This window comes from Salmo salar, chromosome 06, assembly GCF_965601325.2.
Source record: "Salmo salar chromosome 06, fSalSal1, whole genome shotgun sequence".
Classification (NCBI taxonomy): domain Eukaryota; kingdom Metazoa; phylum Chordata; class Actinopteri; order Salmoniformes; family Salmonidae; genus Salmo; species Salmo salar.
The window spans coordinates 66,453,092-66,479,698 of NC_138296.1; the positions used below are offsets into that span (position 1 = coordinate 66,453,092).

At 41.5% G+C, this 26,607-nt stretch overlaps 2 protein-coding genes across 2 annotated transcripts; one reads left to right on the forward strand and one right to left on the reverse strand.

Annotated features, from left to right (window-relative positions):
• Positions 1-895: 895 nt before the first annotated feature.
• On the reverse strand, positions 896-8,483 carry rfx6 (regulatory factor X, 6). The gene is made up of 12 exons (XM_014205149.3): positions 8,417-8,483; positions 8,222-8,335; positions 8,075-8,124; positions 7,764-7,923; positions 7,248-7,389; positions 7,048-7,157; positions 6,848-6,965; positions 6,100-6,222; positions 5,712-5,921; positions 4,995-5,513; positions 4,552-4,764; positions 896-4,379 (listed from the first exon to the last, which is right to left on the reverse strand). Exons 1-12 carry the CDS (start codon positions 8,474-8,476, stop codon positions 4,207-4,209), a joined length of 1,992 nt encoding a protein of 663 aa, XP_014060624.3. The 5' UTR covers positions 8,477-8,483; the 3' UTR covers positions 896-4,206.
• Positions 8,484-11,365: 2,882 nt separating this feature from the next.
• On the forward strand, positions 11,366-26,580 carry tdrd15 (tudor domain containing 15). Its single transcript, XM_014205146.3, has 6 exons — positions 11,366-11,532; positions 17,399-17,475; positions 17,705-17,758; positions 18,705-24,748; positions 24,951-25,009; positions 25,330-26,580. Exons 3-5 carry the CDS (start codon positions 17,727-17,729, stop codon positions 24,962-24,964), a joined length of 6,090 nt encoding a protein of 2,029 aa, XP_014060621.3. The 5' UTR covers positions 11,366-11,532; positions 17,399-17,475; positions 17,705-17,726; the 3' UTR covers positions 24,965-25,009; positions 25,330-26,580.
• Positions 26,581-26,607: the final 27 nt, after the last annotated feature.

The following is a 26,607-nucleotide window of genomic DNA, read 5'->3' on the forward strand; positions in this document are numbered from 1 at the left end:
ACTGCAACATTTTCTCTATGCCACATGGCAAATTGTGTGGAATTGCAGGAAATTAACATTAAAACATATATTTATCGCCACCATCAAGGGGGGGGGCAGAAAAGGCCCGCTTGGTGTGGCGGCCCCCTCAACCAAATCTCGCGTAGGGCCCCCAAAAGGCTAGAGCTAGCCTTGAGAGTAAGAGAGGAGACAGAGGCCTAGAGTTGTTCTCCATAATGACTTAAACTAACAGCAGGCCTTTGGGAGGAAGGCTCTAAGAAGAGTGTGACAGGAGGTTTAGACATCAAATCCCAGGATTATCTCTACATAGGTCAGGTTTTTAACTGACTTTGAAGTTCAGTTTCTCTCCCTGAGGATCAACATCACTGATGGTGTCTTTGTTCATCATTCAGTGTAATTATACACTGTGTGTACCAAACATTAGGAACACCTTCCTAATATTGAGGTGCAACCCTTTTTCCTTCAGAACAGCCTCAGTTCATCGGGACATGGACTCTACAAGGTGTCGAAAGTGTACCAAAGGGAATGCTGGTCCATGTTGACTCGAACGCTTCCCACAGTCGTGTCAAGTTGGCTGGATGTCCTTTGGGTGGAGGACCATACTTGACACACATGGGAAACTGTTGAGCATGAAAAACCCAGCAGCATTGCAGTTCTTGAGGCACTCAAACTGGTGCACCTGGCATCTACTACCATACCCCATTCAAAGGCACTTATTTTGTCTTGCCCATTCACCCTCTGAATGACACACATACACAATCCAAGTCTCAATTGTCTCAAGGCTTAAAATCCTTCTTTCACCTGTCTCCACATCTACACTGATTGAAGTGGATTTAACAGGTGACAACAATAAGGGATCACTGCTTTCACCTGGATTCACCTGGTCAGTCTGTCATGGAAAGAACAGCTGTGTATAATCAAACAATCACATCAAGATAGAACAACATAACTGTTTTGGATTTATAGTAAGTGTGATCTATTTGATTTATTTGGTTATAGTGATAGTAAAAATATTGATAAGATATTTGGAAATCAGTATCTGAAATGTGATCATTTTCAACCGCTAACTTGTTTGTTTACATGAAATCCATAAAGTACAGCAGATATTTTTCCACCTGTTATTTAGTAACGTTAACAAAGCTGTTGGTTGGCATGCCTATTTAACCTCTGTTTATCCAGATACAGCACAGAGTTCAGTAATAACAGATTTAGTGGGGACAATGAAAACAGAAATGGATGTGATAGGGGTATTTTTTACACTTTACTGCCATCATATGGACACTTCTGAACCTACACATAACTACTCAAGGAGATTCATCATTCAAGACAAACACCACATCATCATTTTCACAGACAGGGGAATAAGACAGTGGCAGAGATCCTGTTGAATGAAAGATTATTTGGTTTTTACTAATAGCAAAAAAGGAGTAGCAGATAAAAAATTATAATAATAATAATAATGTTTTGTGTTTAGCTGCAAATAGTTATTTGTGAATGATCCCATTCAACAAAAGCTTAATCATTGGCAGTACAGGACACCTCTGAATATTGTTTTAACAGAGGCTCCAGCCGGTGGTTGTGTGCTTTGCACTCACTACAGACACACACTCACTACAGACACACACTCATTAAGGCACAACACAAAGACAAGATGCCAGTCAGAGGCCCATAGCGCTTTCCAATCTAACCTCCTACATTACAATGTTGCTAAAGGTGTCCGCTCACTGTTCTTCCCAACACTGACATCTCAAGTGGCTAAAACATATTAATGCTACCTGTACAGTTGATATTGTGATAAAAAGGCAGCTTCCTGTTTGGCCGTTGTTTATCCTTTACTACTGATATCCTTATCTCCAACAATCACTTTGCTGAGCTTGTGTGTCTGGGAAGGTATGAGTAAAAAGCTAATACAAGTACATAATAATCACTCTCCTGCATTGAAGGCAGAATATAGAGGTGAACAGTACGAGGACGGAGATTATGTTTAGAATACATCCTAGTCAGACCCCTTTTAAATGAATATCCTGTAGAAATAAGCTTGCTTTTGTTGTAGCATGATAGAACACCAACTGTCTGGATGAAGTCAGCAAAACAGAAATTTGATTCGACAGTATGAATAACCTGTAGAGGTATAAAGTCACAAAAACACATTGCATACAAAATTATATCTGAGGTGACTTGGGGGACGATGGGGCCTGCAAGCAGCACTATGATGTCATGTTAGAGGAGTGTGATGACGTGACCCTCTGACGTACAACAGTAAATCCATCAGACAGAGTGATGCCTGGTGTGCCTTACACATCACTGGATCTCTCAGTCTTTGGCTCACCTGGGCTACATATGGAGACTCTCCGCCTAATGCAAAGTTCTGGTTAAACATTGTCCCAAAGTTTGCGTTCAACCTTCTGTTGTTTTTACACTAAAGGCCCCGCAACTGTTGGAGGCATTATTGACTTTGTAATTAAACTGTGTTAATGTTGGGATTTTGTAATCATTACATTTCAAGCCATCTGTTCCTGTCCATGGGCTGAAATGGATTTTCCCCCTGAGTAGCTAAAGGATAAGGCTGATAGGTGGGTAATGTTATCATTCATTTTGCTTTGTTTATTCACGTTGTTGAAACAAATGCTGAATAGTCTATATTAATCCATAGCCGGCGAGTGTACGTATCAACTCCATACATTTAAATAAAGTGTATCGCTTTGAAATGATATCATTTCGCCACACAAATGCCCTGATCAATCTAATGTTACTGATTATGGTTTTATTAGCTTCCATCTGCTCAAAGACTAACAAAGCTGAATTTGGACAACCTGCGGGAGAATAAAACAATCTCTGTTTCTCTAAAGGGTCACTATGTATAAACAGCTTGATCCTGCTGTGGGTCATACATGTCTATTGGTTCTAGTTTCTGGTCAACACCTTTATCCAACCATATCTCCCTCCATTGTACAATGGTATAATCACATAATCACAGATAAAGCTCAACTTTGATCCGCTGCTTCTACAATTGTGTTTCCGGACTGTAATCTTTCTTTCCTCGCCTGGTGTGGGCCCAGTTTACCAATTAAAGGACTGTGTATTCAGAGTTTTGACACTGGGGGCTTTGAATTGTGAGATAAGAGAGACTGTTCTGTTGGAGGTATTGACGACCAGCCAAACTGCCTGAAGGAGCACATGAAAGCTACCTAACAAACGGTCTCTTTCTGCCTCTCTCTCGACATGTTGATGTGTTAGTTAAGCAATAAGTTCATGTAATTGAATACATTTGAATTGAAAACAACAGTCATTTCTAAGTTTGTACCTCTCATTCGGCCATATACAGATAAGTACAAGTTTACATTTCCGACATTAATATTACACCGTAATAGCCTATAAAGGCAACTCAAATAAATAACATGCTATTTTTTTTACTTGTCATAATCAATCAAACCTGTCTTGCAGGTTTGACTGATTCTGCCTCCAACAATTTCAAATTTGACATTACTCGCTTTATTCTACGGGTATTTATTTACATGTTAACTTACAAAGTCTCCTCTGGCCACATTAAGATGAACAGATTGAATTATATTAAAATGGTTGAATTGCAAATTATTAATTAATTCAGTTCAATAAAATATTTCACTGAACATTGAACAGCTGAGGCCTTCATCAATTTACAAAATATATATTGGCTACACAGTGTTGGGGAGTAGTGAACTATATGTAGTTCAACTAGTAATGTAATTACATTTTGCAGTAGCTTGGTGGTAGTTGAACTAAATTCTAATCGTGGTGTTTTTTGTAGTTCACATGGGTGAAGTAGGCAACAAATTCCTTTCTTTTTGCCATCAGACCTTCCTAATTCTCACTGGAAACATAGTTTTTGTTTTTAATAGGCTAAAATAAACATTCTGTTAACATCTGACTACAGAGTGATATGTCTAGCAATTTATAGTCTATGATATTTCAGATTTAGATTTAACTATCGATCACAAAGTAGTTTTTTTTTGTTAAGGGTAGCTTTAGTGTATCTTAACTTCTTCCGGTATGAAGTAATTGGTAACTTGGTAAACTACATTTTCAGAGTAGTTTCCCCAACGCTAAGGCTACACAAGAGAGATACACTAGGCATATTTCTGTCTGTGATCCGCGTCACTGTTTACAGTAACTGAGTGGTGTGGGAGGAGCTTGAGGAGTGTTGGTGGTGGGAGGGACAGTCACGGCTCACGTTCCTCCTCCACTAGACCCCATGAACACAGTGTTGATGGGGGGCAGCGATGACATCATGTCCCGTACCTCAGATGGTGCCCGGTGAGGAAGCAGTGCATCCTGGGAGTGGAACTGGGCAGGACCTCCGTACATGCAGGGTGCAGAGACCGAGGAGGGGAGGGGAGGAGCTACAGCAGAGAGAAAACAAGTAAACAAAAGAGTATCTTAAAAAAAAAAAAATCATTTTCTGTCATTTACTACAATCATTCTTGTCTTGCATTCATTGTTTCATCCAGGCCATTGCTACAGTTTGGTAGTGGAACATTGGAGTTCCCGATCAATCAATAATTTGTCACTGACCTCCAGATGTGTGGGAGCCCAGTGAGTCAGACTCAGTGTAGTAAGGCCCAGCCGTCTTCCTGCCCGTGTCATCCAGGATGTTGAGGGGGTCGTGTACTTCACCATACGCTGGGACTGAGCGGATACTGCTCACACTGCTGATAACTGACACGTGCTTGTCTATCATGGAACCCAGCCTCTGGCTATCCAGGTAGCTACTGTTTCCATAGTACCCTGAAAAACAGAGAGGTTCCTCTATGAGTAGAATACACATTTATGGTTCAACTTGTTTTTTTTATTTACGATAATTCTTATTGTTAGGGCCCTAAATGATTTCTGACCAGGTGACGTGACCATGTGATCTAACCAGGATGAACTGACTAGCGAGGCCACGAAGTCTAGAAAAACTCAGGGCCCATTTTCTGATAATTCAATGGAGAAGACTTAGGTGTAGTCATTCATACCATTGTGTCCTGCTGCTGAGTAGGCAGACTCCTGACAGCCACTACTGTTTAACCCACTCCCATCAAAGTTGTATCCTACAGAGTCCAGTAGCTCAACCCCCTGAGTCTCCATCCCAGAATCAGGGACTGTGCTGTAATTGGAGGTGGGTCTGGAGCTGTAGGGGGACACTGCACAGCTGCTGTTGAAGTAGTCTTTGGCCAGGTGCTGCTCACTGAAGGACGGGTAGTGGCTGCTGTCGGAGTGGGTGTGGTAGGCAGGGGCCTGGGCGTGTGTCTGGGGCCTGAACACAGCCTGGTAGTTGGAGGTGGTGGGGTAGTAGCTGGGGCTGCTGGGAGGGAGGCTCTGGAACATGGGGTCTGGGAAGGCTTGGCAGGAGATGTGGGGCTGGATGGTGGTGCAGGCGCTCTGGGGTCTGATGGCCATGGTGCCCTGGTTGATGACACTGCCCCTGTTCACCATGGCTGGGGAGATGGGAGGGGTCATCAGAGGGCCACTGTTCTGGGAAAAGTCCATTTGTCCTGGGTGCACAGAGGAAAGTGACCAAGATTTTAGACAACACAATAGGAACCTTTACTATGAATGAGCAGTTGTCACACAAGTTTACATTTTATGTAAACCAATGAAAGTATGAACAAAGCTAACATACAACGGGGATCAATTAAATTCAGTAACAAGTGACAAAATGAGTCATGTCACCCTTAAAAACATATTTGCACCTGATAGGGAGAATCCATCGGTTTCAGAGCCCTGGTAGATGGCCATGTTTGCTCCCAGCGCCTGCTGATGATTGGCTGACAGGGTCATGTATGCGTGTTCTGAGAGGGACTCGTTCTTCACAGACAGATCACTGGACACCGCACTGGGCTTGTTACGGTTGGCCAGGAAACAGGAGCTGGGGGAGGCAGTGAATGCCGCCTTGCTGGCATCTGAAAATAATCATAACAACGCACCTCAACGATCCTACATCCTCCATTATTTCTCCATACTGCTCCATAAAAACTGATAGTATTAGTATGAAACGCAATAACAACTTAATAATTGAAAGAGAACAATCAGAGTTATGCGCATAATTAGATAGCCTATGTATGTTATGTAATTGCTTACCTGCATTTCCCATGTACTTATCTAGGAGATTCTGTAGCTCTTGTTCTTTGTTGTTGTTGAATTGTGTCTCAATAGCCAGTAGGATATACTCATCCAGCAGCATGCGGATGAGATGGAACGAACCTGGGATAATAAAAAACACAACTCTTACTGTCCTAGTTCCCCATTAGAAATCTAATCTGGTTTTGATGTCACTATCATGACTTGATACTCAGCCAATCGCTAACAGCCTTCACCTTACAAACTGTGACAAGGCTCCAAAGGCTATTCTGTGCACCAATTTGCAGGTGCTGAGGGTTTGACCTGACCAGCTCCAGAGATCTGCTTTCCCCTAGGCTTTCATCTCACCAGGCATGCTGTTTGACTTGTAGGGTCATGTGATTGTCCCCCAGTCTATTTGACTTGTGTTTGGTGATAGAGCCGCCAAATGGGGGTGAGGAAGGTGCATGGGAGACGTCTGTCTTCAAACACAGTGCACGCGACCGAGTGATAATGCTTTCTTTACCTGGGGCCAGGCCATTATAATTTATGGCTCATTGTAGCATTCTGTTCAGAGCCGGCCGAAAAGATCTATGTGTTTGCGTCTGACGTAGTGACGGACCGTGTATCATTTAGACTCAGTAGTAATGGGAGAGCCTGAATTTAAAATACAAATAGAGAAGTTTACAGCATTTCCTACATGCTGTAGTTGTTACATGGATATACAGGTTACCAGGGCAACTGTTAGAGGGACGTAGTAATTTCTTACCAAAACTGGTGGCGTTGTTCAACGTGAGGTTGTGCATAACGCGTGCTCCAAAGAAACTCCACTTGAGGAGGAAGTCCTGAGCTCTCTTCTTTATAGACCGTCCGTTCTGCTTCCCAGGCTGGAGAGAAAGGAACAAACAGATTGGATGTCAACATCCAATCTGACAACCCCAATCTTAGATTTGAAATGGGGCAACGTACCTTTATGACTTTCTGCTCCACAACAGTGTCCAGCCACTCGATAAAGGATTCCACAGTGGCATTGTTCTTCAGTAGGTCTTTCAGCTCTTGGAACACTGTTATTGAGTCATCTAGCAAACATGACGAGAAAGCAAATTAACATTGTTTACAGGAATTAACCTGGCAGAGTTTTCCATGTACAATGCAAATATTCTACTCACATTCAGAGTAGAGGTCAGAGTCTTGGTCACTACTTGAGATGGTGAGAAGGGCTTGTGACCCTATGCTGTTCAAATCCACTTTATCTATATCCACCACCATTGAGTTCACCACATTCTGGTCAAAAAGAGCTGGTCTTGCAATCTGTTGTAAGAAAATAAAATGACCAAAATAACCAAAATTAGGGTCTGGATTCAATCTGTTTCGTCGAAGTTCAGCGGTATAGTGCGCTTGAAATGTAAAGGTAATTTCAAATTGAGCCGACATATGCAGCGTTTACCGTAATTGCAGTCTCCGCAAACGCGGAAACATTGCCTTTAAATTTCAATCCCGCTGTAACGCTGACATTCAGTGCTACATACTGAATCAAGCCCTAGGACGTTCAGTTTATATATACAATTTCAATTTCTTAGAGTCATAATAAGATATGCTGTATAGATATATTTTAGACACTTTTAAATGTCTTTGTAAAGTTAACACAATGATATTTATATTCCTCCCGTAATATAGTGCTTTACCTGGGCAAGGTGTAAGAAGGAGGTCTGACGCTTTAGAGAGGACACAAATCTGCGTGCGATCTGGAGCTTCTTCTCTGAGAGGCATTCTGGGAGGTTTTCCAGAGAAGACACCATCCAGTGTTCCCAGTGCTTGGCAAAGTTACGGATGTCTGCCAGGAGACTGCAAACAGGATAATCTTTATACACAACAATACGTCACCTGGAGAGACGGCAGTATCTTATTACCGTTCATTTCATACAGCATAAACCGTACAGCAAATCTGGTGTTTAGATGAGCAAAATACGAATGATGAAAGATGAAAATACTCTACCTTTCAGGCATCTCCTGCATCGTAGCAGGGATCAGGACATCTGTCAGAACCTGAAAAACACCAAATGGATAGTACAACCTGTCCAGTTGAGGTAGGAGTCCAACAACTAATGAGGATGCTGCTCTATGATTCTGGAAAAACACCCACCTTATATAGTATAGAGTCACACACACAGAAGATGTCCACGATAATGGTGTTCTCCAGCAGGGGTAAGAGGTGGTCGGGCATTCCTTGCCAGAAATGCATCAGGAAATTCTGTATCTGAAATATTGTAAATAGAGTCAGGAGACAATTTGTCAGACGTGGCTACAACATCTTATGTCTTGTTTTGGTATGGAATACCTCTTCGAAGTTGACATTGATGGCATTGTCCAGGATGCACTGACAATGTGTTTTGTACATCACGATGAGTGTGTCCACCTATTGGACATGTGAAGGTAATTCATAATGGTTACAGGTGTTTTTGCAGAGGATACTGTATTGTATGTAATCAGCAAATCTTGATAGCAAAGAAAGTTGAAGTACTGATGAAAATAATACAACAAACCTTCTCTTTAGAGACGGAACTTTGAAGCACTAGATGCTGTGGACTTGGGAATTCTGGAAGCAAAGTTCCTGTTTTGGAACTGAGGGAGTATTTCCGAGTGAACCCTCCCTATTAAATAGAGGAATATCAAACTGTATGAATATTTTGACCTTGTAGTCTTGACTACAGTTTGAATGTATTAGAAAACATGATTCATGTCTGTAATATCTCACATCAAAATGCATTTAAAAATATATATTTAAAATATATATGTCAATCTTACCTCATTCTTGAGTTTGCTCCCTGAAAATCTACAATCAGATACTAAATCAGACTGACATTAAATCCCATACTATCACAACAATTACAAACATTTTACTTATTCTATAAAGAACATTACAGATTGATCAGAACAATGCTACAGAGCAAAACCTGGGAATGATCTTACCTCGTCAAGCCTTTTCCTGAGTACACCAAGTTATAATAGGCACTGCTCTCTTTGATGCCAATCCCGTAATAATGATATCTGTTAAATATCAACAAAATTAAGCATTTTATATTGAGACAGATCAGATCACTAGAACAAGAAATCTTTTGAAAATAATATTTTCCACTATATCTTACTTTGAATGACCTCGGGTCCCAAGTCTTCTTGTTGTAAGAAGTGGAAATTTCTGCCTGATTGTCTAATATGCACAGAGAACGATACAAAAAAACATCATAGCTTTTTTCCACCACAATTATTACTATGTTGTACTTACAGTATCTATAACATCTACCACAAACTACGACCTATCCAGACTTCAGCCCACCACCTCAACTTCAAGACATTACTCATCTCACCTTGCCAAATGTAGCAGCACAGGCTGGATCCAGTTTCTCCTTCCTACAGAAGTCTAGGTAGTGAGCGTACAGGATGCAACGCGGCAGACAAACCCCTTCACAAACAATGTAGTTTTCATCCAGCCTAGGGAACAAGCAGTCACACATCCATGTAAAATCAATCACCAACAAGAAAAGGAACATTAACATTTGTAAGAAGGATTGTTATTATACAAGTGCATCACAACACAAGCTATATTATAGATTTCCATAGGTTGTGACTTTGGAACACTACCACTGAAGGGTCAAATGAGTCTGTTTCTTCTTGTCCTTGATGATCTGAGTGATGCTTTTCCTCGGGGTCGTCTGGTTGAAAGCCAAATCTTTGGAATACTCCAGGAGGTCCTGGTCCTCCTCAGAAGATTGGGTCTCATTGCTGTCATCTGCTTCTGACAGGGTTGTGGGGGAGAAAACAGTCATGAGGTGAAATATATATTTGAGTAGTTCAGGGCCATGACACCTTTTCAGATTGGTAGGTGGCTAAATGAACCATACAATTAGAAATAAGTACTCCCGAGACAGGATTTTCAAGACTCGTCAAAATTAACAGAGCAGAGAAATGTTATTTTTGTTCAACTGGGTCAGATTGAGTAGTTTTTATGTGGTAATAATGCATTATTTTATTCTAGCCTACCCAAAAAACAATGAAAGAAGTATATTTTAGTGCAGGCATATTTCAACAAAAAATATCCTACAATTTAATGCAGCACAAACTGTAATAGTTGTCATCAACAATTAGGGCTCTTGTTTTGGATGTTATTATTGTATGACTCTTGGGGGAAGAGGGAACCTCTCAGTCTATGTGTAGGCCTATTAATCCGACTTTATTCCTCACCTGATTTAATTCCCAAATCACCTTCCTCGTCAAACTTTGAGATTGAATGTCCATGGAAAGCATGGCGTAATTTTTCGTTAGATAAAGTGGTGTGCATGAGCTCCTCGGATGCACTGCAGAATGTATTGGTTGATGGTGAATGAACATGAAGAAATTGTCCATCCTGGATCGGGCTTCCTGTATTCCGTTTCATAGGCATGTTAAATGCAAAATAAAAAGTGAAAGTAAAAGAAAACAAATGCAAAATAGTTGAAATCAAACATTTAAATGCATGTGTTAGAAAATGTACACATTGTCTTCAGGAGGGGAACTATCCTATCCTCACAAATACAATCCAAAAAATAAATTACTTTTCCCCCAATTTTATCCTCTCATAATAGGACAAGGAAACTGTCCACACTGCAAGGTCAAACGTTTTCTTTTGCCATTTTCTCTTGGAATAAGATAATAAAAAATATTTTCTTGTAATAGAAAAGGTAAAGTGCAGTTCTGTAGTCGCTCTCTTACTCTGATACTACCTTCCAGAGTCAATTAAACCTGTGCTGTGGTTTAACAACGACGTCACACTGGTGATTGCCTAGGTATTCATTTATCATATTTGCAGAGGACGGGGGCTGATTCAGTCGATCAATGATTAACTAAAAAAACATCATCTCTCCTCGGTCTGCTGTAGCCTAGGTTTGCACTCAGCCAGCCCAGCCTGCCAGGGCGTGATGGCATAAGCAGATATGTTTTCTATAACTAGTAGGCCTCGTTGAAAATGATAGAATGTACAGCAGTGTATTTGTCTACACATAATTATGATTTCCCATAGGCATATGCGAAATACCTAAATGCAACAGGTTCGGAGCAACAAGTAGGCCGCCCTAAACACATAAATTAGGCCTAGTTGTCCCAGGCAGGGTGATTATGGCAATTGCTACACGGAATGTCCCCCTCTAGTGTAGACAAGCCATTCGTTTTTCTTTTGCGCTTAAATTATATCTGAACACAAGAAATATGTTTCTAATCTGGAATGTCATGAAATAACATATAATTGTATCTACTATTTTCAGGGCAAAATCTCACCTCATTTCCCATCATTTCTCTAAGGGGAGAAAGTGCTAAATTACCCGATGCAGCAGGTGGCAGGAAGTTCGATTTTTCTCCATCCTTTTTACGGTCACGGCTGTTGGCTCCTGCTCCGAAGTTGGATGTGTCTTCGTTGAAACGAAGGTACAGTAATTTCTAACAACAAAAACGTAGCAGCCAACGTGTTATTTGACACTGAATGATCTTGTTTATTTTAGCTACCTGTCAGCGTCCTTGTGTAGTAGTTGTGTAATTTAGCTAGCTGGCTAATGTCCATGCGGAGAATGGTTAATTAACGTTTGCTCGCTAGCTAGCTAGTGAAAAGGGAAGGTGTCTCGAGCACAGACAAAAGTTTTACAGTAACTATTGTCTAAGCTTCTAATAGTAGCTAAATTCGTAACCATATCTAAAGTAATGTTTGACTTTGGGAATTACATTCGATGTGTTAGTTATACTGTTCATCATGACACGCATATGAGGTCGATGTGTAGCAACAGCTAACGTTTACACTACATGACCAAAAGTATGTGGACACCTGCTCGTCGAACATCTCATTCCAAAATCATTGGCATTAATATGGAGGTTGTCCCTCGTTTGCTGCTATAACAGCCTCCACTCTTCTTGGAAGGCTTTCCACTAGATGTTGGAACCAGTAGACGATTTATTATTTTTTTGTTCATGAGCATGGCCTTATTTCTATTATAGTACATTGGATGACTGTCATTCATACTCCATTCACCCAGTTCAATGTAACAACGATGGGTGTAGGGTACTACATGATACTCTAATTTTCCCTATACTCATCTTTAGGTTGCTATAACCTAGCAGAGCACACAGCGGAGTTGAGTGGTTGGAAATCCCCTCTCCATGGTGCTCCATGTCCTTTCCTACAGCTCCTCTAAAAACCGCTCCACACTTACAGAGAGAAAAAAACTCCCGCTCCAAATTCGCTCCATTCATTCAAATCACAATTGAACCAACAGCCATCTATTTTTTTGGGACTACCTGGACCTAACAATTGTTTTACGTATTGAAACCAAACCATATGGATTTGAATGACAAGTATTTTAATAAACATGAAAAGGTGAATGTAAGAAGCGAACATAATTTCAAATAGGCCACATGTCATGTTTAACAGCATATAAACACTAAATAGGTCAGGAGCCAGACAGGGATCCTAAGAAGGAACATGTATTATTTAGGCTATATTGTTTCAAGGCTATAGCCTACTAAGTACATTGTGAAGCATTTGCGAGTGCGACACAATAGGTTGGTATGGACATAAAACGCACAGCGTTGAAACAACGTTTTATTAAATCATTATAGTTTATAAATTGCGCATATAGGCTGTGACTTAGAATGAGAAATTACTTATTAGTGCCTTTTTGAATTTATTTTTAGAAATACGAGTTTGGGCAGTCTGTGGCTTCAGGCTCTTGCGACAGTGCCTGGAGAACCGGCCAGCAGCAGAGAATATACTCTCCGCACTTGCAGAGCCACTGGGAAAGCATAACACCTTTTTGTCCACTCTTGCCAGGCTGGGCAGAGATGCAGTTTTTTTTTGTTGGTAGGCCTACAGGTTTTTAGGCAAAATAACCTAATCAAAATGGAAAGTTCCCACATTCAAGGAACATGCCAGACCTATTGGGTCAACATCAGTTATGGCCAATTGTATAGATAAGATCGAAAATGAAGAATGTTTGAGATCTGATTTTTAGTTTATAAATACTTTGCGACAATGACACACTTAGTTATCTACCCACCTTATTCCTTTCTTTTAGCATGTGCAAGTAGTAAGTAAGTACATCATCATACTTTTGGGATACTTGTCTTTTCAGATTCCACAATGATTCTTTAGTTGTGGACACTACATAACGGCCCTCCATTTCTTGCTCTTTGGCCTCATCTTTGTAAGTCACCTTGATTTAGCACCTGTGTGCTTTATCAGTTTCTCTTTTGAAAATATTTAGCGAACTCCATTACAGTAGCTAAAGCAAGGGGCTATTAGCAGCACACAAGTAGACTACAAATGCATGCTGGGGGTGGGCACTCCCTAAGCTCTTGAAGTGAACTCTACTGGAGCGAAATTGGAGCGGGCGAGAAGGCAACATAGATGCGTACAGGTCGAGATAAGAATTTGAGGTGACAGTGACACATTCAATACTGCCTTGCACTCTCTTGCCTGCATCTAGGTGATCTTGAGTGTAATCATTAGTCCAACAGTTGCAAATGAGAGTTTCTATTGTACAAATTCAGATATGTTTCTCCCCGTTTCGTTCTGTTTGCTTCCGTTTAAGAAACGTTTTTCAACAGAATCGGCGGAATGAAATAGCCCTGATCACTCGTAAACACAGTTCACTTTCATAGCTGCCACATTGTATTCCTTCTCATGTCTATGCGCTCTCCTCCTCTCACCTTTTCCCTTCGTTTGTGGACCTCAATGCACAACACATCAGCTGTATGTGACCAGGCGAGGAAAAAAAACTTTCCAAGCCATATCATAACTTCTACACACAGCCACATAGTTGTCACCATATTAGCTAAAGTAACGCCAAAGTCAACATAGCTAATAGAACTAATGTGTTAGTAAACCGTTGCAATCATGCAGTAACGTTAGTGTATGGTCAATAAGCACTTTAGAAGTTACACCGGCGGGCCCTGGTGGCAATAAATTAGTAAAACCAAAAGCTTACCTTGACTTGGAAGAGTTGCACTGTTGGATAGTCATAGCCACCTGCTCCAGAGTCCAATGGCAGCGAGCTTTACACCACTCCAACTGATGCTTGGCATTGCTTATGGTGATCTTAGGCTTGTGTGCGGCAACTCAGCCATGGAAACTCGTTTAATGGAGCTCCTGACGAACAGTGCTGACGTTGGTTCCAGAGGCAGTTTCGAATTCTTTAGTGAGTGTTGCAACCGAGGACGGACGATTTTTACATGCAACGCACTCGGCGGTCCCATTCAGTGAGCTTGTGTGGCCTACCACTTCGCGGGCTGAGCCATTTTTGCTATTAGACATTTCCACTTCACAATAACAGCACTTACAGTTGACCGGGCAAGCTCTAGCAGGGCAGAAATTTGACGAACTGACTTCTTGGAAATGTGGCATCCTATGACGGTGCCACGTTGGTCTTACTGAAGAGCTCAGTAACTTTCATTCTACTTCCAATGCGTTTCAATGGAGATTGCATGGCTGTGTTCTCGATTTTATACACCTGTCAGCAATGGGTATGGCAGAAATCGCCAATCCACTCATTTGAAGAGGTGTTCACATACTTTTGTATACAGTGCATTCGTAAAAGTATTTTCCACATTTGTTACGTTACAGCCTTATTCTAAAATTAATTAAATAAAAACAATTCCTCATCAATCTATACACAATACCCCATAATGACAAAGCAAAAAAAATATAGTACAGTTCCAGTCAGGTTTGGACACACCTACTCATTCAAGGGTTTTTCTTTATTTTTACTATTTTCTACATTGTAAAATAATAGTGAAGACATCAACTATGAAAGAACACATATGGAATCATGTATTAACCAAAAAAGTATTAAACAAATCAAAATGTTATTTTAGATTCATCAAAGTAGCCACCCTTTGCCTTGACCGCTTTGCACACAATTTATATTCTCTCAACCAGCTTAACCTGGAATGCTTTTCCACCGGTCTTGAAGGAGTTCCCGCATGCTGAGCACTTGTTGGATGCTTTTCCTTCACTCATCGGGCCAACTCATCCCAATCCATCTCAATTGGGTTGAGGTCGGGTGATTGTAGAGGCCAGGTCATCTAATGCAACACTCCATCACACTCCTTCTTGGTTAAATAGCCCTTACACAGCCTGGAGGTGTGTTGGGTCATTGTCCTGTTGAAAAACAAATGATAGTCCCACTAAGTGCAAACCAGATGGGATGGCGTATCGCTGCAGAATGCTGTGGTAGCCATGCTGGTTGTGTGCCTTGAATTCTAAATAAATCAGTGTCACCAGCAAAGCACCATCACACCTCCTCCATCCGTTCACCTACTCTGCATCTCATAAAGACACGCCGGTTGGAACCAAAAATCTCATATTTGGAATCATCAGACCAAAGGACAGATTTCCACCAGTCTAATGTTCATTGCTCGTGTTTCTTGGCCCAAGCAAGTCTCTTCTTATTGGTGTCCTTTTAGTTGTGGTTTCTTTGCAGCAATTTGACCATGAAGGCCTGATTTCTGAAGAGTTGATGTTGAGATGTGTCTGTTACTTGAACTCTGAAGCATTTATTTGGGCTGCAATCTGAGGTGCAGTTAACTCTAATGAGCTTATCCTTTGCAGCAGAGGTAACTCTGGGTCTTCCTTTCCTTTGGCGGTCCTCATGAGAGCCAGTTTCATCATAGCACTTGGTTTTTGCGACAACACTTGAAGAAACTTTCAAAGTTCTTGAAATGTTCCGGATTGACTGACCTTCATGTCTTAAAGTAATGATGGACTGTCATTTCTCTTTGCTTATTTGAGCTGTTCTTGCCATAATATGGACTTGGTCTTTTACCAAATAGGGCAATCTTCTGTATACCACCCCTACCTTGTCACAACACAACTGATTGGCTCAAACACACTAAGAAGGAAAGAAATTCCACAAATTAACGTTTAACAAGGCACTGTAGGTGTCCTGGAGGGCAGGTGGTTTTGCCCCCAGGTGATGTGTTGTGCAGACAGCACCACCCTCTGGAGAGCCCTGTGGTTGTGGGCGGTGCAGTTGCCGTACCAGGCGGTGATGCAGCCTGACAGGAAGCTCTCAATTGTGCGTCTGTAAAAGTTTGAGGGTTTTCGGTGACAAGCCAAATGTTGTTGCGTCGTCTTCATCACACACTGTCTGTGTGGGTGGACCATTTCAGTTTGTCAGTGATATGTACCCTGAGGAACTGAACTTTCCACCTTCTCCACTGTTGTCCCGTCTGTGGATGGGGGGGTGCCCCCTCAGCTGTTTCCTGAAGTCCACGATCATCACCTTTGTTTGTTGACGTTGAGATGTAATTTTCCTGACACCACACTCCGAGAGCCCTCACCTCCTCCCTGTTATTCTGTCTCGTTATTGTGGGTAATCAAGCCTACTACTGTTGTCGTTTGCAAACTTGATGATTGAGTTGGTGGTGTGCATGGCCATGCAGTCATGGGTGAACAGGGAGTACAGTACACTGGGGCTGAGCACGCCCCAGTGTTGAGGATCAGCGAAGTGGAGATGTTGTTTCCTACCTTCACCACCTGGGGGCGGCCTGTCAGGAAGGCCAGGACCCAATTGCTCAGGGTGGGGTTGAGATCCTTCATGAAAACCTACTCCAGAGCGCTCAGGACCTCTGACTGTGACGAAGGTTCACCTTCCAACAGGACAACGACCCTAAGCGCACAGCCAAGACAATGCAGAAGTGGCTTCGGGACAAGACTCTGATTGTCCTTGAGTGGCCCAGCCAGAGCCCGAACTTGAAACCAATCGACCGACTCTGGAGAATGGGAGAAACTCCCTAAATACAGGTCTGCCAAGCTTGTAGCGTCATATCCGAGAAGACTCGATGCTGTAATCGCTGCCAAAGGTGCTTCAACAAAGTACTGAGTAAAGGGTCTGAATACTTATGTGATAATTGAAAAAATGAAATTTTCAAGCATTTCTAAAAACCTGTTTTTGCTTTGTCATTATGGGGTATTGTGTATAGCTTGATGAGGGGAGAAAATAATTTTATCAATTTTAGAATAAGGCTGTAACGTAACACGTGGAAAAAGTCGAGGGGTCTGAATACTTTCCGAATGCACTGTATCTAACTAGCTAGATAATGGCAGCTATCTAAGGGACTAAATAATTTGCTGTAAATGCATGCATCTTCAGATCTTCCAGTCTTCGGGTCTGACTTGTTCATTCTAAGCTCAATGCACCCCCTTAGTAGCTACACACATTTTGAAGACTTATTAGCTACATCATCCTAGACTAATTAACCAAACAAATGTTATGCATTTTCTAAATTAAGTTTTTCCTCCTAGTCACTCGGGATAACGCTCCACTTCATGATGACTCCCCTCTGTGATCAAGTGAATTTTAGCTAGCTGAAGACTTAAAGGTAAGATTACTATTTTTATTGAGAACCTGGTTAACTAAATGGTAGCATAATTTCAGTTGTATATCTATGTTTGATGAGTTGAAGTGCATGCCTAGTTGTATTAGTAGAAATTCTGGAATGGCATATTCAATATGCTATTTTTCCTGAAAGAAAGCTGACAGCCACATTTTAGCCTCTTCCTTGATTTGATATTATGTATAATAATTTAATGTTTTTCTTTTTCTTTTAGGAAGGTTCTGCTCTCTGTCGCAATGTTGTTGAGAATGACTTCAGAAAATAGAAAGTACGTAGAAAAGGATTGAACAATACCTACGTTAGCCTACATTATGATGTCGATGCAAATGCTGAGATTTAGTTAATGATGCCAACCACCGTGGTATGACTTAAGATAACCAAGCACTGAATTTAGATTATTAGGGCAAGCGCGCGCACACACGCATGGGGTCACAAGTTTGTTGAAGTATAAAGAGGGTCGTGAAAGTGCATTCGTCTTTTCAATTCAAGCCTATGCAGTCTTGACTCTATGACCCTCTCAATACAGATGGGCCTAAACTTGAGATTTTGAAGCATTTGTGTAAAGATTGTCTTCCACAACTTATTGTGGTGATTGGTGACACCTCTGTGTGACATGAAAAAGATTCAAGGAGTTGTAAATAGACACAATGTCGAGTAAATGGTGTAGGGATGCAGTTTGAGTGTTTAAGGATTAGCGAGTTGGATTATAACGCTATCCAATAAAGTATATTTGTAAGCACAACTTTAATTTCATACGACTGGACTAAATGTAATAATCATGGTTTAGAATGTAATAATTGTTCAGTGTCTCATTGAACGGCCCTGCGCACACATTGTCATCAAAGCCATGGTATACATTAGTAAATCATTTAATATTATTTTACCTCATGTTAACTAGTTTCATTATGAATAGCTCAAACATAAAAAAATGAAGTAAGATGTCCACAGAATTGTTATGATTTATTATAGTTAACTCCTCAGGGATCCCCTTTCATCTCACCACCAGTTTCACCTACGACCATAATTCACATATTTACAGCTGAACTATAATACTCAAAATGCATGTGCTGTTGGATATGTTTTGATATAGCAGTAGGATGTAGGCCTTACATACAGTACTAGAATCAAGACAAGTTACAAAAAAAATCACAATTAGGCCTAAACATCATTAAATATTCCAAACACGTAAGTAATAAAGGCTATTTTTGTTCCAGACCTCGGGAGAATTCAAGTCTTCCTGCACCATGTGCTCTGTGGCCTGTAGACCTACAGTTAACGCATGTGAGCTGCAACCCAGCGGATACACTGGTGCACTTCCAGGGCCAATATCTCACAATATGTGAACTGGACTATAACATACTGCAAGTGGAAATACAGAATGCACAGAAAACAAAGATGGCGGTGGAAGTGGGGGAGTTCTGTTTGGTAGAGGATGTCCTATCTACCCGGTGGTACAGAGGAAGGGTTCAGAACAAACAGAAAGAATTGTTTGACGTGTTCCTCATAGACCATGGGAATGTTCTGAGTGTTGATGCCAGCCATTTGGCCACAGCTTTGGATGAGCTCTTCATGCTTCCTCCCAAAATCATCTGTGGTTTCTTTGCAAATGTGTTACCGTTGACAGAAAATTGGGATTCTTTTTCAGAGACGTATTTTGCTTCCTTGATTGGAAGTCATGTCAAAGGCTACATCCAAGCCTTTCTTCCTCACAAAGTCCTCATACTAGAAGCCCCAGATATCAACAAGGATCTCTTTAGGCTGAGCTTAGGGAAACATGTGGACACAGACACATTCCTTCTCTTGGTGGAAATGTTGACAGAGGTACCACTCAAGCAGAGCATTGAACCTGTCCCTGATCTACTGATTGAAAAGCAAGGTGGACAAGAATTCTCATTCAAATCATCCAGCTTGAAGGGCTTTGAGGATATTCTGTCATTTTCAGGCCCTAAGTTGACCACTGGCAAAAAAGTGAGGGTTAGGGTAACCGCTGCAGTGAACCCTGTTACATTCTACTGTCAAATGACAAGTATGGCAAAAGATCTGAAACGGATGTCAGACAAATTGGCATTGTCCTGTGAGTCCAAGAGCAAAGACCCCAGTCTACAGCCAGCAGAAAATATGGGCTTGCTTTGCTCAGTCAAAGGAAAAGATGAGAAGTGGCATAGAGGCTTTGTGCAGTTTCTCCCTGTAAACTCTCAAGTAAGAGTATTGTTTGTTGATTACGGATTCTGTGAGTCGGTGAAAATTGAGAATGTCCTCCAGCTTCCACTAGATTTTCTCTCAACACCAATCATGGCATTCCCGTGCGCTCTTTCCTGCCTGAATGGACAAGATAAGGCAGTGAAGATCCAGCAGCTGACTTGCTTCAAGAAAGGATTGCTGGGTGGAGTATTAGATGTTGAAATCAATGGCTTTGACAAAGAGCAGAATCTCTATTCGGTCACAGTGCTCAGTGCTGAAGACTATGCAGCTGTTGAGGCAGGGCCAATTCAAGATGTATCTGGACAAAGGGAGTGTGACTTTGTTCTTGAAAGTGAGCCTGCTTTCCCTCTAAACGGCTACCTGTATTATGAGACCGCAATAATCCAAGCAATGGATAATTCAGTCATTGTTGAGGAAATGCAAGAGGACTCTGTGTTTGAAGGATATGTGGAGCATGTCCTGAATCCAGGTGCGTTCTGGTTGAGAACACAGAAACGCAACAAAGACTTTGAAGAGATGATGGAGAACATGGCCAAGCACTTCAGCCAAGTCCAATTGGATGAAGAAATTCTGGAGAATCCAGAGCCTGGTACACTTTGCTGTGCAATGTATGAGCTGGACATGCATTACTACAGAGCAATGGTGACAGACACACTTGACAACGGAGCTGAAGTATTTTTCATTGATTTTGGAAATACTGAAAAGGTACCACGCATGTGCATCAAGCAGATCCCGGACAAGTTTGCTATTGAACCAGCATTTGCCCTGAGTTGTTCTCTGGTGAATGTCATGCCTTTCGACGATGTATGGACGATCTCTGCAACCAACTACTTCCGACGAGCAGTCTCCAACAAAACTCTCCTTGTGCATGTTGTCCACATAAGGAAAGATCTATATGTGGTTGATTTGTATGAGTGTGAAAACAACTCATCACAAAGAGCATCAAAGAGCATCACAGAGCTCTTGACCACAACAAATCATGCAGAATTTTGGAAATACACTCCTTCGGCGCCTGTGATACCTAAGAGCGAGATGGAGAAGAAAATGATGAAACCGAAGTCCTGTAAAAAAGGACAAGTTCATACAAATGGATCAAGCACTAGTGGAGTTACAAGGAAACCTTCCAAAGAGACATGGGAAATTTCTGAATTGGTTGGCTGTGAAAAGAAACCTGAAACCCCAAAGTCAAGCACCCTAAAAGACAAGGCACCAGCTGTGAAATTCAAATCCCAGACATTCAAGCCCGGAAGTGAGCTAGTTGTGCGATGCTCTCACGTCAACACACCCTCAGATTTTTGGTGCCAGCTGGAAAGCAAGATCCCCAACTTGGAGGACATGATGGAAGCGATTCAGCGGTATTACCAAGCGCGCACACTTCCTGTGCAGTTAAATGATTCATGTTGTGTTACCAAATCTAAAGATGATGGCAGATGGTATAGGGCCTGCATTATAGGAGCACAGAAAGATGAAGTTGAAATTATATTTGTGGACTACGGGATTATAGCAAAAGAGAGGGTGCACAATCTTCAAGCAATAGTGCCAGAATTCCTTGATCTTGAGGGGCAAGCATTTAGATGTAGCCTTTACAACTTGATTGAACCTGCAAAGGGCAGTGGTAGTGATTGGGGCAGAGAGGCATGCAATTTACTGAAGTACTTCGCTCAAGACCAGTCAGTGAAGTTGACATGCTATATACACGCTCAACTGTATGTGAAAAACAAGGGCCTGTGCAATGTTGTTGACCTCCACAACACTCAACAGAATGCAACAAAGATGCTTGTGGAAAAAGGTCTTGCAAGAGAAGTGCAAACCCCTATGCAGCTTATGCCATCAGTATGCCCAGACTCTTTTGTCCATTCCTCCTTCAACTTGAGATGTGGAAGTGAAGAGCAAGTCTGTGTCACTCATGTGTGCAGTCCATGGGAGATGTATTGCCAGTTGGACAGAAATACTGAAATGATTGACAACTTGATGGAGAAAGTCGCCATAGAAAGTAAAGAAATACTGCGTGCCAACTCTGGGCCTGATATCGGAAAACTTTGCCTGGCAAAATATTACGGTGATGGCAAATGGTACAGGGGTGTGGCTTGCCCTGTTCAATCTACTACGCTGCTTCTAAATGTGTTTTTTGTGGACTATGGAAACATGCATATTGTTGAAAAAAACAATGCTATATCTATTCCCAGACATTCAGCAGATTTACTGTTCACTCCCATGCAGGCATTAAGATGCAGTCTCTCACAAATCCCGAAAGAGGACAACTTTGCAGATGTCAACAAATGGCTAGAGAAATCGATTCTCAACAAGCCACTTCGAGCTGTCGTTGCAGGAAAGAATGAGGATGGGACAGTCTTTTTCGATCTGTTTGATGGAGGCATAAACATCAATGAGAAAGTCAAGGAGCTCATTGCAAGTCAAAAACCAAAGGAGAAGAAAAGCAGTAGACCTGTGACTGGTCATAAAGGACACAAAGAACAAACGAAGAACAAAATTGGAAAAACTAAAGCGGGACAGCACCTGAAATCCACATGCAAGGGCAACCAACATCACCAACATCAAAATAAGTCTTCAAATGCTCAAAAAGCAAACCCACCAAAGTGGAAAGAGCAAAGTGAAAGAATCACTCAGTTCAAATCTGAGAAAAGCACAGAAGGAAAAACAGATCAACATGTAGACAGTTCCTCTAAACTCACAGAAACTGTTTGCTCTGTCCAATTGCCAAAACTTTCACAACTACCCTCTAATCCCAAAATAAAATCTGGATTCCGAGGTCTGGGGTTTGTTTCCCATATCAATACCGTTGACAGCTTTTTTATCCAAATGCAAGATGATGAACAATCCATTCTGAAAATGAGAGAAGACCTCAACACTGAGCTGTTTAAAGAAACCATGGGGAACAGCACGTTGGTGGACTTCAGAATGAATGACCTTGTTGCTGCTGAATATGAAGAGGATGGTGCACTCTACCGAGCAGTTGTGACAGATAATGCGTCTAATGACCATTTCAAGGTGGAGTTTGTTGACTATGGAAATACAGCCACTGTGACTAAGGACAAAACGTACACTCTGACAAGTGTTTTTTTGTCGCAGCATAGACTAAGCATACCCTGTTCATTGCTAAACAGTGTCTCTTATAAAAGTGATGCTTCTTTCACTGATGCAGTAATGGGAAAACCTCTCATGGTTGAAATTGTCAGTCGTTTTGGGACACAGTGGGAGGTTAATGTTGAGATCCAACAGGACAACCCAACACTTGACAATGTGACTGAAAATGAAGCGGTCCAAGCTTTGTGTGCAAGCCAAGTTGACACAGTTAAAAAGCAAACGAGAGTAACCATCAAGGACAATAGCCAGTCCAATACACATTCTGAGAGGGTTATGTTCACTGCTCAAGGTGAAAAGGTCTTGCAGAATGTGTCCCCAAGGCCCTCGCCAACTAGGCACAAACATGACATTTGCAAACACCAGGACTCCAGTCAACTCCAAGCAACAACCTTTGGACCGTCTATGGAGGCCGTGAAGGATATGGCCATTCCATCACAGGATATAAGAGCCGGACAGGCAGAGAGCGGGACACTGTTGTCCATCTTGGAGAATGGAGATCTATATCTGAGACTCCACAGGACCACAGAACAGTTTACTGTACTTGAGAATCTCATAGTTGAACATTTGTCTAAGTGCAAAGTCATGTCTGAGAAGAATGTCAAAGAAGGACTTCAATGCTTGGCAAAATCAACCAAAGACGACCAGTGGCACAGAGCAGTTGTACGGCATGCATCTATTGACCAAGGAAAATGCGTTGTGTTCCTTGTGGATCATGGCACTGTAGAGGACGTCCCAATGGGCTGCATCAAAGACATCTGTAATGACCTCAAGCAAACTCCTGTACAAGCAGTCTTGTGCAAGTGGAATAGCCCTGGCCTCCCTATCAGCGACGCTTATGAGATATTGAAGAACACTCTGAAACAAATGATAGGCAAGGATGTGAAACTGATGTTTGTGTCCTACTCTGAAGCTGATAACTTGTGGATGGTCGAAATCATGATAAATGGACTGTTCCTTGTTCAGCAAATAAAGACTGCAACTTCTGAATTTACTGAAGAAAGACCAATCCCCACAAAGACTCAAACTGTAACCCCAAAAGAGAAAAAATCCAACCTGGACAACAGTCCCCAGAGGTTCTTCCTTGCCCCAGTGAACATGGACCTGGGATACTCCGGCTTTGCAGCTGCAGTCACCACACCAAGTGAATTCTACATTGTTCTGGAAGATTTGCTTCTCATCATGAACACTGTGTCTACGATTCTTGAGGATCTTCCAAAGGAGCTGTTGCCATTGCATGAAGAACACCTAATTCCAGGGTCATGCTGCCTTGTGATGTCTGATACCAAGAACAAATGGTGCCGAGCTGAAATCGTCCATTCCGATAGCGCAGTGGTTGTGATCAATTTGGTTGACTATGGCCATTGTGTGGACATGCCGTACAAAGATTGGTCTGAGCTGAGACGACTTCCTGACCAGTTGACCAAGCTACCAAAGGTCACGTATCCATGCACTTTGAGAGGAGTAAAATCAGTCGAGGAGCAATGGACAGATGAAGCAGTTGTTTTCTTTCAAGAGTGCATCTGTAAGAAAAACCTTCAAATATACTTCAGACAGTACATTTCTGAAGCACACTGGGAGGTGGACATTGTAGCAGATGGCGTTCACGTGGCTAAAGACCTGGTTGATGCTGGCCATGCAGAATACATCGACATCATGCTTGGACTGAGATTTCAAGAACAAAGCCCCATCAAAGCCCCTGAACAGAAACAAGGCATGAGTCGTGCAGAGAAAACATCCAAAGTGGAACCAGAAATGACACCACCTCGGACAAACAAACTCCTGAGAAGACTGAATGAAGAACTAGAACTCGTTGGACACACTTCAAGTGAGGCTGCCTTCCGTGGACAAGGATTTGAAAATGCAAGCGAGAAGACAGCCCGTGCTACTGAGTACTCTGATGGCCAAGGAGCAGAGATGAAACACTGTAGCACAATGACTGGAACAAAAAATTGTAAGTACTTTCGCCTGCTCATTTTTTTTGTTCTGGATGTTGGGTAAGACATTTAAATGTAACTTGGTGTAGGCGTAATTACAATTGTATCTTTGAACCCCCAATGTTGAATATTTTACTATTAAATGCAAGGGAATACATTAATACATTAAATATGACATTAAATATTAACCCCCCCCTCCATTCTACGTACTTTTCACAGGTGCCCTGATGTGACTACTGGTTAGTTGTGACTACCTGTGAGACGCTACTCCATATCAGGTAATGACACTATAAATAAGATGTACTTTATGGCTGTTCTTAACCAAAAACGTGTATTTGCTTGATTAGTTCTACTAATCTCCCGAGTGGTGCAGCGGTCTAGGCACTGCATCTCAGTGCTAGAGGTGTCATAAAGACCCTGGTTCATTTCCAGGCTGTATTACGACCGACCGTGATTGGGAGTCCCATAGGGCGGCGCACAATTGGCAAAGCGTTGTCCGGGCTAGGGTTTGGTCGGGGTAGGTTAAATAAAAGAACACATTTGACTGTTTAGGTCCATACCAACATTGACATTCCATAGTAATATTTTTATCTCAAAGGTTGTGTGACAAGCGCATGAAGAGGAGCAAAGGACTACAACACTATTCCAGACATTTTTGTTCAAAAATACTAAATGCATGACAAGCCATCATGCTTCTTTCTGATGATTGGAATTTTCTCTTGGGTCAAGATTAATGCAGCAGTTATAATCCTCTATATTCAATTTTTCTACACATGTTTGTATTTATATCAGTGGTTCACATTTTAAGGATGGCTTAAGTTATCTAAATTAAGATTTCAGTGTGACATCTCCTTTTTGGAGTATATTTGAAAGAAAATCAATTGTTGCAACAGATTTTCTTTTGGACTGGTACAGTTTAGGCCTAGATTCAATCAGATTAAACGTTAAACGGTGATAGATGATACCTTGCACAGCTGATGTTTTGGTGGTGTCAGAGGTGTAATTGCAATGGAGCTGTCAAATCGGTGAACAGCTGCGCTTGTAATCTTTGTCATGAAGCTACACCCGTCCCAATCGCTTTAAAGTTCAACATGAGAAAGTGTAGACTATATAGAAATAATCACTCAAATTGAAAATCATTAAACAAAATGAGAATTTCTATCAGCCTAATTGAGGTGTAGATTATGTCTCACATCCCAGTGTTTGAAGTTGTAAACAAGGCTGCATGGGATTTCTCATAATGACTGTGTAGCCAATGGCAATGTCCGCTTTAGGTATAATGGCGGGAGCTGCTTGTGGATTTGACCGCTCTAGCGCAGTTCCACCTCCGACACTTCTGATTAGAATCTAGCCGTAGTCTTGATATTTGTGGATAATAAATAACTGAAGTGGAATGTCTTTTGAATGATAGTGCCTTTTGCTTATGAAACAAAATATGGTTTGGATATTTGCATAGCAGTTGACAATGTTTTTAAAGGTTGAGTTGCATACCTTTTTCAAGCAGTTATACATTATAAAATGTAGGCAACAATCTTCTGAAATGTTGACTACTGACTAGTCAAGTTTGTGATTTGATAGGCCTACTTTTTTTCTTTGGTTTTGATGCCACATCTCTCTTTACAGTATGGTTTGTACCGTAACCGATAATGTTATTTTTGTGGCAAATAACATGTATGTCTTTGACAGAAGAACCATACTAATTTAAATAATTGTTGCAAATAACATGTTTATCTTTGCGAAAGAACCTTACTCATTGAAATAATTGATACCATTTCATCTTATTTTACTTATTTGTTAGATGACAAATTTGGTTGTGAATAATTCAATAAAGAATCCACACGTGTAACAATCGTTCGTTCAATAAACAAATGCTTTG

Bases quoted from the DNA above. Each gene is read 5' to 3' on its own strand.
- rfx6 (XM_014205149.3), bottom strand. From the start codon at position 8,476: ATGTACAAAACACATTGTCAGTGCATCCTGGACAATGCCATCAATGTC. The intron at 8,125-8,221 runs GTGGGTGTTTTT...GGTGTTTTTCAG, and splicing joins GTGACTCTATACTATATAAG to GTTCTGACAGATGTCCTGAT. The intron at 7,924-8,074 runs GTAGAGTATTTT...TCCTGTTTGCAG, and splicing joins ATGCAGGAGATGCCTGAAAG to TCTCCTGGCAGACATCCGTA.
- tdrd15 (XM_014205146.3), top strand. From the start codon at position 17,727: ATGTTGTTGAGAATGACTTCAGAAAATAGAAA. The intron at 17,759-18,704 runs GTACGTAGAAAA...TTTTTGTTCCAG, and splicing joins ATGACTTCAGAAAATAGAAA to ACCTCGGGAGAATTCAAGTC.